The sequence below is a fragment of the Schistocerca americana genome, chromosome 10 (assembly GCF_021461395.2).
Source record: "Schistocerca americana isolate TAMUIC-IGC-003095 chromosome 10, iqSchAmer2.1, whole genome shotgun sequence".
Taxonomy (NCBI): domain Eukaryota; kingdom Metazoa; phylum Arthropoda; class Insecta; order Orthoptera; family Acrididae; genus Schistocerca; species Schistocerca americana.
In genome coordinates this window covers 51,292,839-51,307,015 of record NC_060128.1, presented here as the reverse complement: position 1 = coordinate 51,307,015, position 14,177 = coordinate 51,292,839, and the positions used below count along the sequence as shown (strand labels likewise).

At 45.5% G+C, this 14,177-nt stretch overlaps 1 protein-coding gene across 3 annotated transcripts in view; it reads right to left on the bottom strand.

The window, feature by feature from the left end:
* Positions 1–14,177, bottom strand: part of LOC124552487 (aminopeptidase Ey-like) — a 440,551-nt gene that overhangs the window by 76,929 nt on the left and 349,445 nt on the right. For all 3 annotated transcript variants that reach the window (XM_047126769.1, XM_047126768.1, XM_047126770.1), the window contains exon 8: positions 12,303–12,568. In XM_047126769.1, the coding sequence (XP_046982725.1) occupies positions 12,303–12,568 (266 nt within the window). The remainder of the gene's footprint in view (positions 1–12,302; positions 12,569–14,177) is intronic.

The window sequence follows — 14,177 nt, the reverse complement described above, 5'->3', positions numbered from 1 at the left end:
CAAGTGGTCGCTATAATAACAGAAACGACTGGATGAATTATCTAGTTTCATGTAGATGGTGCCAATGAGGCAACGAAACTCATTTTTGTCACTTGAGACGATGAACTACAGTATGGACAGAGATAACGGGCTATCGAGAGAGGAGAACATGGAGCATGAAGTGACTCTTTGGAAGGGATGCATGTGACGAATCATGAATGTTATTTTATGTGCTAGGATTCATAATTTGGTTTCGTGTGTATTTACGTTTTTGGAAGTGAACTGGAACTATATTGAACTTTTAAACATTAAAGATTCTCATCATATTCATGGACGTTAAACGCAGACAAGAGTACATAAATGAAATCAGCACTGATAGTGACACTCACGAAGCATTTCCCTTTTTTTGTGATAATTACTACTTTCAGAAGTACAGGGTTGATTATCATGACAGGGAAGTTTCTTATATTATTTTAATTTCATCCAGCACCAATCTAAACCAAATAAATTTCCTGAACATCATTAATAATATCGAGTAGAATAATTATCAGATTTGAATTTCATAAACAGGAGCTTATTAATAACAAACGTAGTTACTGTACTCATGATTCATCTGAAGGAACTAGTGAGTGACTAAGAACTTGAAGGACTCCGTCTGTTTGGGTATTTGTTGTATTTTCATGTATTATACTCCCACCTGTTGCAGAGTTTATTCAGGCTGAATAAAAGGTATTCCGTTCTATTTCGCCATGTTTCCTTGCCAGTCCATACTAATATTATAAACGAGAAATCACCCTGTCCGTTACGTTTTCACGACTAAATCGCTGAACCGATTTCGATGAAACTTGCTGTGGAGATAGCCTGGACGTTGAGGAATAACTAGGCGGCTTTGGGAAGTATATACGAGCGAAGTGGGTCTAGGAGTCTTGTTCTGGGGGTTCCATACAAACTTAATTGTGTATGTATTCTGTTGATGCATAAGTTCATAGCGTTTTCCCTTTTCCAACGAACACAACAGATTCGCATAACAGAGATTTTAGTGACCAATAACATATTGTCCTTCACTATTTACAACAGCGTGCCAGTGCTGAGGCAACTTTCTGATTCCACGGCTGCAGATATCACAGGGTTTTGAGGCAAAGAGCTCATCAAGGCGTGTTCGGAGCGAGTTTCCATCTGGGAAGCTAGTTTCTCTAAGTACTGAGCGATAGAGAGGGCAAAAGACAAAAATTTGCGGGCTCGAGGCCAGGTGAATAAGGTGGGTGCGGAGTTACTTCCACAAGAAACTCCTGTATAGTGTTTGTTGTTAGTCTAACAGAAAGCCGGCGGGCTTTATCACGGAGTAACGTTACTTCAAGCAGTCTTCCTGTTCGCTGTTCTCGGACTGCTTCTGCTAGGCGTCTCAGTTGTTGACAGTGAACACCAGCAGTGGTGGTTACACCTCGGGGAAGCAATTTGTAGTACACTACACTGCTACTGTTCCACCAGATGCCTGACATTATGTTTTGTGGATACACACAGATCTTTGCACAGGCAGCTGCTGCTTTGTTTGAGATCAACCATAGTTTTCTTTTCCCTGTGTTAGCATAGAGACACCGTTTCTCATCGCCAGTGATGATACAGGATTGGAGCGGTTGGTGTTGTTCACGAGCCAATTGATGATGAGCAAAAACAGATATGCCAATATGGCCACCCACTGATTTTTGTGATTTTGGCTTATATCATGTGGTACCCATATACCCGATGTTTGATACTTCCCCATTACTTGCAAATCTCGCATGAGAGGGAATGATCACAGTTCATCACATTTGCCAGTTCTCGACTACAGTGACATGGATCATTGTGGATTAATGAGTTTAAACGATCTTCATCAATTCCGGAACGTCTTCCCGAATGTAGAGAGTCATTAATGTCAAAACGGTCCTCCACAAAACGAGAAAACCATTTCCCTGTCGTCCTCTGTCCAACGGTATTATCTCCATACATGGTGCAAAAAGTTTCTGGTTGCCTCAGATGCTGTCGCCCCTCTACTGAACTCAGACAGAAGAATGTGTCGGAAATGTTTCTACTTATCAATATGGGACCCCATTTTATAGCGTCCATAGCCCCATTCACTATCTCCAAATCACCAAACGCCAATATGTAAACCCAAATAGCGACACTCAATCGCAAATAAAAAATGGCAATTGACAAATAAGCCCATAAGAACTGGAACACCAAGATGCAAGATGGACTTGCGCATCAAACTAATACATAGTTCATCAACACATTTTGATGAGTGAGTTTGTTGACTGCGTTGACTTAGAAGCTTACATTTTTTTACACCTCCAAGAGACAGTTGGTCTTGGTATTTGATATGTGGTCCTGCCAAAATCTGTCTGAATGCACTGCTCAGTGGCCACATCGCTGTGCAATGTAGCAGTTTGGGGTGGGGGGCACGCACATAACAAGCAAACCTAACCCAAACTTGCAGACAACTGTGGGCAGCTGACGGTATTGCACATACAATAGATCACTTACAATTAATAAAATGCTCCGGGATATTACTCCACGGTCAAGTGGATTTCGGCTTAAAACCCAACGTTTCGTCCCTGTGTGCGGAGGACATTTTCGAGGGGGATAGCAGCTTGCTCAAATGTCTGACCACAGCAAAACTCCGCTTCTGCATGCTTCCGCACAGTGGCATAATGTCACGTGTTTTGACAACACGAGTGCAACAGGCTGTTATCGACTGCTGTTGCTTGTAAGATGGCAAGAACTATACCCCTTGCGTGAAGTAACTAAAGATCACTTAATTCACGTTGAGCGAACAGTAGGGCTGAACAAAAATGACTGACAAGGCACAATGCATCTTGTAGAGGGTATGGTATGGACGTATTGGAATAATTAATATCGGGTGATGGTTTTAAATTAATTCATGCGACATGAAAACTTTGTGGAAATGCATCGATTTACTGGAGGCTAGTTTACCCCAGGGAAGTACTCAGAATTGACCATGGCCGCAGGGGGAGCGGCTAAGGGAAACGACAATAGGCAGCTTAGGGCGGCTGGAGCTCTGAGAAAGCAGTAACGGGGCGCGGCCTCCAGCCGCCTTAAGGTGAGTGACAGTGAGTGGGTGGTTGACCCAGACCCCATGCTGGTGTACCGGGAAGCAGACAGAGAACTTGTATGCCTGCTGATAAATGTCCGTCGTCCTGTTTTCTGTGAAACATGCGAGAAAGCCGTGCAAAGCTACGGTGGAGCGGTCAACAGAGGTCAAAATATGCGTGTTTGTGACTATAGCAACTTCACGCTGAATTCACGGTCTGCAGAGTCTGAACCAAATCAGGGGAAGAGCGACAGAATGAAATACGCCGGCCTCCGATGGGAACGTAGGACCAAGGAATTTGAAGTACTCTCCTGGGAGTCAGAATTCCGGAAAACTTGGTGTTTGTGCAGATGCTAACCTTGCTGGAGGGGAAACCGAGGCGAACAGCGGACTGTGAGAAATCTCCGTAGAGGTCTTCCGTTCCCAGCTTGCTTAGAGTGCGGACGTGGTGTTCTTTACTCAGCTTGCCTGAGAAAGAGTGAGCATCTCTGCAGTTTAGGACTTAGCAAATGGAACGATTGAGCTTGGAGATAGAAAGTTCTGGTTCAGCTATGTACTGAGCGAGATACCTAGTAGTGAATAGACGAGTGCAGCCTTGCAGCACTACAAGGTTGGCCGACGTCCGCACAACGACGCCGCTCTGCCACGCTGTATTCGGTGATATTGCGCCCGCTCTGGCCACTGATTAATTTGTTGGATCACATCAGCAAAGTTTCCATGAGGGTTTCATGGGCCGTGTATTGTAGAATTCTTCTCACACTTCGCATTACGCCTGGGTCAGTCGATAGCAATTACTTTTGAGTTGTCGCACTTTACTCCATGCAAACGCGATTTATTACCACTGCCTGGTAGGAGAGTCTTGTAATGTGATGATTGAAGGTCGGGAGTTAAAATAAATTTGTGCTAATCGACTGCATCTGTTTTCAATCAAGTAGTTGAAATCCCAAGTCACTTTCTTAATTAATTTTATGTTCGACATTTGCATCTTGTGTTCAATAGCTGAATATAACGTCAATGTGCACCCCTTTTTAATTAAAAGTGATCAATTCTGAATAAATTAATGTCAACACTGCCATCACAGTTCAATCAAGAGTCGCAGGGCCATATTACTTTTTTGTGTTATCCGATATTGCGGCAGTTTTGCACTCTCTGTTGATCTGTTAGTCAATTAGTTGGGGTGAACACACGCCAAAACCAGCTAAGTGAGAGGTGGGGTGTACATGCTATTGCCCCACAGTCGAAGACTAGTACACATCTTCTTCAAATGTCAATCAATTTCACGCCCTCCTCCTTCGTACTGGAATTTCTCGTGTGTTTTACAATCTCTACAGCCTCTCTAAATAATCTCTCACAGTATCCACTTATGGCTGCCAGCAGCTGAATGCTATCAAAACGAATCTGGTGGTCTTCTGACTGCAAAGCATGTTCCGTAACAGCTGATCTGTCAGTTTCCCCTCTTCTGTAATTGCCCTTGTACTCCTCTAGTCGTTTCTTGACCATTCTTTCTGTAGGACCCAGCCACACCTCCCCACAACTACAAGGAATGCTACAAATCCCTGCTTTTTCCAGCAGTTTGCGGGCATCCTTGGACCACTGTAGGTGACCTCGTATCTTCTGTGTGGGTTTGTGGATTACCACGAAGTTCCACTTTTTCGATATTTTTCCTATGCTGTGTCAGTGACGTCCTTAGTTAAAGGCACGAAAACTTTCAATTTCACTGGCGCTTAATGATCGCTGCGATTTCTATCTGGTAGTCGTAACGCCATTTTCCCTCAGCTAACGAATAACCATTCTTGAGCAATGTATTGGTGAGACGTTTTAATGCTGCATGAAGCAGCTCTGGTTCGCAGATTTTCCTCACTTTATTCGCAACGTTTTTATGATGCCGCGCTTTTGACAGTATGTGTCAATTGGTGAGCTGTTACGGTCACTGTGGTGGAGTTCTTCACTACAACGTAGCCAGTTGACAATATATGGATGGCATCACACAGGGAAGAAACATTGGGGAGCTGGAATAAGGACGAAAAGTGAGTGAGGGGTGTAGCCCTTGAGTCTGCTATCGTGCACATTCACAGGTTTCTGGGATGCAAACACTGCTACACAAAGGACAGGCGGTGGACCACTGCATTTCATTACAGTAGCAGGACAAGGCTGCTGAATTGTCCAACAGGCAAGAAGAGTCCTGCTTTAAACGACAGGTAGAATTTCAACCACATTGAACAGAAATGCGGGACACACAATGCTGACTGTGGCATAGCACCCGGATGTGAGTAGTCTCTTTACCCAAAGACTAGTGCTTTGTGTTCCAGTAACAACTGCACATTGGCGGCACTGTTGCACTTACAGGGGCAGTTCAATTTACTCTCAGAAATTCGTGTTTTCTAATTTTAAATGTGCCTTTTCTAAACAGCAGTTTCTTTTACTAACAAGAGATGCAATATAACCTCCTTTGTCCTCTGTAATTATGAAGATGGAATGTGTTCTTTTGGATACATCCGAAAGAAGTGACACTATCTCCATATAGTTAAGGCTAACTGGCCATTGACCTCCTCCTTCTGTGCTGGATGCACACGCATTGCCCAAACTCTTGTGGGACTCCGTAAGATTGTCTGCTGCGGGTAATGAGTCTAATGGGCAGGGGCACTACAAATGTAGTATGTGGATATTAAGTTGGGAGTGTGGGTTTCACGGGGTGCGTGAAAGGGATAAATCTCTGCAGACGCACTATCCTCTGTGCCCTCGGTGGCTCAGATGGATAGAGGGTCTGCCATGTAAGCAGGAGATCCCGGGTTCGCGTCCCGGTTGGGGCACTCATTTTCAACTGTCCTCGTTGATGTATATCGCCGGCTGTCGACAGCTTAGTGTCTTGATTTAGTTATAATTTCATCCTTTGTCCTCGGTCTGCTGCTGTGAAAAGGCGTCTGTGCTCTTCAGTGACACTGGCTATGTAAGTAAACAGTCCTCTACCTGAAGAGAACAGTGTGAACCATCGAAGGCGCAGTGGCAAAATAAATAAGTGACTGACGAGGAAAACTGTTTTATTTTCATTTACCAACAGTCTCAGCTCTCATAAAGTCGTCCTTTTTCGACGAAACATTTTTTAATATTGTTCCGTAAGGGGCAGTCGGGTGAGAACCAAGCACCTGCCATAATACACAGTCCACACGACAGGTGGCTCTACTGTTGTTACATTTCGATACTGTCAGTGCTGTGGGAAGGGAACAGTATAGTGCCGCATCACAGGTGTTGCGCTACGACCTTTGTTCCTGGCAGACTAGTCAAGTGCGTTTGTCCAGCTGTTGACAAGGAAGCAAACAAAGAAGATCAGAGACGTGTGCTTTGTTTTCTGGCAGATGAGGGTTCTGGAGTACACGAAATTCATTGTCGTACATTCACTGTGTATGATGAACGCTGCATGTCCCTGGCGTGTGAAAGCAAGTAGTAGAGGAGATTCTGGAAGGGCACACATCCCTGCAAGAGAATCTGCACCAAGGATGTGACAGATTGCTGGCCTTAATTTGGCAATTTGCGGTAAGTACCTGTGGGACCAAACCACACTACTTACTGTAACGTAAACTAACTTACGCTCAGGACAACACACACACTCACGCCCGAGGGAGGACTCGAACCTCGGACGGGGGTGGGGGGGGGGGGACCGCACGAACCGTGGCGAGGTGCCTCAGACAGCACGGTTACCCCACATGGCTGCTGGCCTTATCTGAGGAGACCGTCAAATCACAGAATACTAAATTCGTGTTCAGGTCGGCACGATGAGTTCCTGTTTCTTACAACGTGGTTAACGACTGACAGACGTGTGCGTGCCATCATCGAAGACCACTTGCATTACTACAGAATCTGCTAGCAGTCGGTGCTGCATCACCTGACAGAGTGACGGGAGATGGAGAGAACGGCGTCCGTCACGTCTGAGTGCCACACATCTGAGTGTGTCACACCTGCAGTACCCTGAGGAAGGACACGCGTTTCTCTCCCATACTGTCACAGGGACGGAAAGTGGGGCCGCCACTTCTAGCGTGAGGGCGTATGGCAAAGAAAATAGTGAAGACATCTCACATCTCCCCCCCCCCCCCCCCCAATCTGCTGCAGTACCACGAGGAACGACATGCGTTGTGCTCCTTTGCCGTCACAGGGGTTGCAAAATGGGGCCACCAGTCCTTTACCGTCACAGGGGTTGCCTGAGGGCATACAGCAAAGACAATAACATCTGCCCACCCCAAAGAAATCAAAAGCTGTTGACACAAGTTCTGGTAATGCCAGGATACCTCCTTTGGACTGCAGGGGACCTCTGCTCACCGAGTTTCTCGATCGTGGAACCACAATCCGTGCACAGTGGTACAAAAACACTTTGCAGAAACTGCGATGTGCCATGAAGTCAAAATGCCTAGGAATGCTGTCAGAATCGTGTTGTTGTACGCTAATGGTTGTCCCCACACCGCCGGTCGGACGAATGCTACGGTTCAGTGATTTGGCTGGGAAACACCGCAACACCTCCAGTATAGTCCAGATTTTTCAGCGTGTGAATTTATGTGTTTGGCTTTTGAATGGAACCATCCCACAGTCCACTTGTTGTGGGTATTCAGTTTTCGTACGACTGCCCCTCATATTTTTCAATATTAGTGGGCAATAGAACTCTGTAGATGTGTCCGACGTTCCCTGACACAGTGCCACGTGCACGGGTCAAAGGCCGCGCCCACCTCTTCTTCCTGTTTCGCTGTCTCTGGAGATCGTGCACCTGCCATGAAGGATAGGGATCGTCAAATCTGCCATTCTCACAACTGTTTACCCAGAACAACATTTTCACCATTTTTTGTTTCCTACGAGGAGGTGCAGATCGCTCCAAAAAGACCTGTGCCCTGGTGGAGGAACAGCTTGTCATCCAGAGCGCGAGGCGAATCCAACCTCGAGCTCCAAAGGGGTGGTCGCCCCGTCTGACATCCTGCCGACCTCCACATTTAGAGCACTCTCTACGATATGCAGCAGAGCGCTGCAGTCCTCGTGGACATCAGGAAAGGTGTACGAGCAGGAGAAGTAAATTTTTAGTACTATTTGTAAAGAGACACACAACACATTTTTGCTGAGACCTGTTTAATTTTTTTATGGCGGTGTTGGTAGCTGCACTACCTCACCGTACCTTATTAATAAAGTTCTGTATTTACTTTAGTAGCCTGTTTACTAATGTTCTTTAATTTTTTTATTGTTGTATTGCTATAAATTACTTTTATTGGCGTTAGCAGCGTGTTTTAAAAAGGTAGTTTATTGCTGCACTGCTAGCTTCTGTGTTTTTTAAAAAAAATTTAAACTGTTGTACTGCTATAAATTGCTTGATTGCCGTTAGCGGCGTGTTTAAAAGGCTGTTTATTGCCGTACTGCTAGTTTCTGTAAGATACGAATAAAACATCTGTTAAAAATCTCAACTCGACAGTAAACTACTAGAAATTTGGCCCCGTTTCCCAACTTGTGGTGTGGCTTGTAGTAACCGTAACCACTGTGTGTGTCAATTTCATAGCAGTCTTATTTTGCCTACAACATACAGGGTGTTTCAAAAATGACCGGTATATTTGAAACGGCAATAAAAACTAAACTAGGAGCGACAGAAATACACCGTTTGTTGCAATATGCTTGGGACAACAGTACATTTCCAGGCAGACAAACTTTCGAAATTACAGTAGTTACAATTTTCAACAACAGATGGCGCTGCGGTCTGGGAAACTCTATAGTACGATATTTTCCACATATCCACCATGCGTAGCAATAATATGGCGTAGTCTCTGAATGAAATTACCCAAAACCTTTGAAAACGTGTCTGGCGGAATGGCTTCACATGCAGATGAGATGTACTGCTTCAGCTGTTCAATTGTGTCTGGATTCTGGCGGTACACCTGGTCTTTCAAGTGTCCCCTCAGAAAGAAGTCACAGGGGTTCATGTCTGGCGAATAGGGAGGCCAATCCACGCCGCCTCCTGTATGTTTCGGATAGCCCAAAGCAATCACACGATCATCGAAGTATTCATTCAGGAAATTAAAGACGTCGGCCGTGCGATGTGGCCGAGCACCATCTTGCATAAACCACGAGGTGTTCGCAGTGTCGTCTAAGGCAGTTTGTACCGCCACAAATTCACGAAGAATGTATAGCTAGCGTGATGCAGTAATCGTTTCGGATCTGAAAAATGGGCCAATGATTCCTTTGGAAGAAATGGCGGCCCAGACCAGTGCTTTTTGAGGATGCAGGGACGATGGGAGTGCAACATGGGGCTTTTCGGTTCCCCATATGCGCCAGTTCTGTTTATTGACGAAGCTGTCCAGGTAAAAATAAGCTTTGTCAGTAAACCAAATGATGCCCACATGCATATCGCCGTCATCAATCCTGTGCACTATATCGTTGGCGAATGTCTCTCGTGCAGCAATGGTAGCAGCGCTGAGGGGTTGCCGCATTTGAATTTTGTATGGACAGAGATGTAAACTCTGTCACATGAGACGATACGTGGACGTTGGCATCATTTGGACCGCAGCTGCAACACGGCGAACGGAAACCCGAGGCCGCTGTCGGATCACCTGCTGCACTAGCTGCGCGTTGCCCTCTGTGGTTGCCGTACGCGGTCGCCCTACCTTTCCAGCACGTTCATCCGTCACGTTCCCAGTCCGTTGAAATTTTTCAAACAGATCCTTTATTGTATCGCTTTTCGGTCCTTTGGTTACATTAAACCTCCGCTGAAAACTTTGTCGTGTTGCAACAACACTGTGTTCTAGGCGGTGGAATTCCAACACCAGAAAAATCCTCTGTTCTAAGGAATAAACCATGTTGTCTACAGCACACTTGCACGTTGTGAACAGCACACGCTTACAGCAGAAAGACGACGTACAGAATGGCGCACCCACAGACTGCGTTGTCTTCTATATCTTTCACATCACTTGCAGCGCCGTCTGTTGTTGAAAATTGTAACTACTGTAATTTCGAATGTTTGTCTGCCTGAAAATGTACTGTTGTCCCAAGCATATTGCAACAAACGGTGTATTTCTGTCGCTCCTAGTTTAGTTTTTATTGGCGTTTCAAATATACCGGTCATTTTTGAAACACCCTGTATTTACACTACAGTGTGTGGACACGTTTTGAGCCACTGAGCATAAACCACACGCACGACAATACAGCAGTGTATGTAGTCTGCAGCTGCACTGCACTGCAAGGCACGAGCAGAACGCACACAGCAGGTGGTCTGTGTGTAGTGTCAGCGAGTTCGCCCCGGCACAGGCTGCACGAATACCGGACATTTGCCACCCGGGACATTTGCCACACTTGCCCCTTCGCCAGGTAGCTTGGGTAGCGATCCCTCAGATAAGGGACCCCCCTTTCTCGTACTTCTTCTGTCCGCTTTCTAACCGCCGTCTCCACATCTTACTCGATACAACCAGTACGTAAGGGACCTTCTTCTTCGACATCTTGGCCAAATACAGAGCTTCTTTTCCGAAATCGAAATATTTATAACTTTTGGGAAACTATAGCAATTCCGACGATTATGTCTGTATATAATTAGCCCTGCCAGGTATAAATATAGATCGCTCTGCCTGTACGGTAGCTTCCTTTCACGCTTACTGATTGTGACAGAAACAGTCCATCGCCGTGGGAGCAACAAGAATGGAACGATGTAAGAGAATGCGAAAGTGAGCTAATCATTTCTTTTTGATCATTGCATTTGTGCCTACTTTAATTAATACAACTGCATGCCCAAAAGACAATAAGGAAAGAAGAAATGGGTATGTGAACGTTTGAAAAGAAGAACGACATACTCCATATTAATTTACTCTCTAAAATCCGATATCCCTTGCGGCGAAACATTAGTTACTGAAGTGTAGCGAGACAATGTTCAAAACATGACTGAAAATACGTTCACTCAATAGAGATAAGAACATCTATGACTGACATGTTATCTAAAGTCGACGTACAATTTTGAAATGTTAGAAATAAGGAAATGAAGTAATACAGAATGCTATGCTTGTAACGTATGTTGTTGTTCTACATTTTTTAGCTCTGGTATTTACAGCGTCACAGAGAAACCATACCAGATTTTGGAGGGAAAAGCCGTAATTGTAATGGTCTGCACTCCAACAGAAACAAGAAGCACAACTTAAGGAAAAATAATGTAATGTGTATTCCAGCTCACAAGCGACATTGAAGCAGATAGTTCCTGTGACAGTATGGGCAGAGGTTACATTCGACAACCCGAATAAATTAATAACTGGCTCCTTTTAGCGACCCCCGGTCTCAGATGAAACAGTTGCTGAACAGTACAAAGTAAAATTGAGTCTCATCACAAATAGGTACCCTACCCATACAATTATAGTTGGCAGTGACTTGAATCTACCTTCTGTATGTCGACAAAAATACATTTTCAGACCCTATCGTACATAGAAAACAATTTCCGTGATTGTTGTAGATGCTTTTTTTTAAAATTTTTGAACCGTTAGTTCACGAGGCCATTCAAATTGTAAATGGTTACGAAACCACGCTTGATCTCTTAGCCACAAATAATCCTGAGCATCACGACGGATACAGGGATTAGTGAACACGCAGTCGTATGAGGCTCAATTTTGTAACAAAGAAATTCACCAAAACCAAACGTGAAATATCTCTATTTATAAAAGCAGCTAAAAATTCGGTTGACGTCTTTCTAAGAGACAGTCTCCAATCCTTCCAAACTATCTAAGTGAATACCAAAGAAGTAGTATCAACAGCACTCGAGAGATTCATACCAAATAAATTAATAACAGACGGAACTGATCCTCCACGGTACACAAAACACGACAGGAGGCTGCTGCAGGAGCACCTAAAAAGGCAAGTATAATTTAGACGAAAGCAAAATCTCCAAGATTGGCGAAGTTTTACTCAGGCTCGAAATTTGGTGCGGATTTCAATGCGAGATGCATTTAATAGTTTCCACAACGAAACTCGCTCTAGACATGTGACGGAAAATGCAAAGAGATACTGGTCCCATGTTAATTAAACCAGCAGAAAGGTTCAGTAAGTACCTTTACTGCGCGACAGCGACGGTAGTGTTAGTGATGACAGTGCCACTAAAGTGGAGTTGGTAAATGAGGGTGAGGAGGAGGAGGAGGAGGAGGAGGAGGAGGAGGGGGGGGGGGGACAAGGGACCCAATCCTGCGGAGCAGGTAAAATCGTGGCAGATGTCCGGCGTGGCAAATGTCCGCACACCGGCTGCACTCACCTGTGTGATACTGAGTGTGTCACTACGGTAGTCCCTGGAGAGGGTGAGCAGCGGGTAGCCCGTCTGGAGGGTCCAGGTGTCCATGACGGCCTCGACGGTCACGCCGGCGGTCAGCGCCCCCTGCCGGTGGGCCTCGGCCGTCAGCGCCCCCCACAGGTCGCTCTGCTCGGCGTTGTCCAGGCGGTGCTTGCGCAGATAGCTGGTCAGCCCGTCCCGGAACACCATCTCCCCGAGGAAGTCCGACATCATGCGGATCAGGAACGAACCTGTGCACGCGCGACACCGCCGCCAGCATCACCTTCCACTCTCGCACATTTACGAGGCGACCTAACACCTCGAAAAAATTAAGTGACGAAATATTTTTTTTTTTCTTGGCAGGTACCTCAGTAATTTGAACTTCAAGTGGCCTAACAGCAAGTTGATAAGTATAAGTTATAAATAGTACCATACTTTCAATAATAGACTTTTTCTAATAATTTCCGGGTATGCAGCCAGATCCCGTCGACATTCTGCCACGGTATTTCGGCCCAGAGACGTCCGGCCATCATCAGGTGAGTACACAACTACTGAAGAGCCCAGGTGCAGTCGCGGTATTTATGCCGAATCTCGCGCATGCGAAATGTACTGGCATGCTACAGTGCATGCGTCAGGTGTTGACATGTGCGGCATAGCCGAGTTGTATGTGCTGCCCTCGGCGGTGAAAATAAAGGTTTATCTAGTCATGGAGTATCGAATGACGCTGTCGATTCCGCTGTGATTGTATAATTTTAATAACAAGATTCCAATTTTTATCCAGCTAAAAGCCGTTGTCACGATTTATAAGATTATCGGCAAGACGTATTTCCACTGATTCTTTGATTACGGAATCCCAAAATCCGGAAACAGGAGCTAAAATTTTTGTTCCATTGCATTCCATTGAATGTCCCAAAGAAATACAGTGCTCTGCTACTGCAGATTTAGACGGTTGTCGCAGACGGGTGTATCTTTCATGTCTGTACATCGTTCATGGACAGTTCTTGTCGTCTGTCCAATATATGCAGAGCCACATTCACAGGGAATTTTGTAGACGCCTGCTTTCTTCAGTTGTAAATCGTCTTTAACGGGTCCAAGCAGGGCCCGGTTCTTTGCTTCGAAAGATGCGTCTCGCTTAAGACTGAATGTGTGCAAAAGGACTAACGCAACCTCCAAGTTTCACCGTCGGAGCTTGGTGTCTCCAAAGTCATAATTAAGAGTCTCTGACTGTACCTCATACATCCATACTCCGCAACCCATAGGGGAGGCGCCTCGGGTCGGCTACCGCACCACTTCCTCCAGTCGCCCATTGCAAATGCTGCACAGCGATAGCCACTGTTGCTGAACGTCCTCGTCCCCTCTTTGAGATAGAATCTCTCTGAACATTAACTCTGTTTTCACATCATGGAGTGCCCGAATTCGGATTGTTTCCCCAAACGCAACCCTCCAGTCTCCTAAATGTGAACACATTCAGCTGATCCCGAGCGAGGCCAAACTCTACCACTTTGTAGGAGAGCGTGGTCGGTCCCCATCTTTGCTTGTTGACGCACAGTCAACCATTAATACGTTTCCTAGTTGAAACAGTTTTACACACATCAAAAGAAGTTTTGCATCAATCCAGTTCCCAGAACTCCTGAAGACAGACGTTGACTGTGGATATTTTATCACAGACACAGTCCCTTTGACTGTCCAGAGATTTCACTAAACCCGCCCAAAGATGTAAACAACCATGCGTGAGCAGCGCCTATTAGATGGTGGGAGTCCGACAGCCGATCAGTTCCAGTCATTCCACCAGGAAGGAGGTACACGGCTCGTGTTGTCTGTAGTTCAACCATGCCTAGACGGTCAATACCGCAGTTCGAC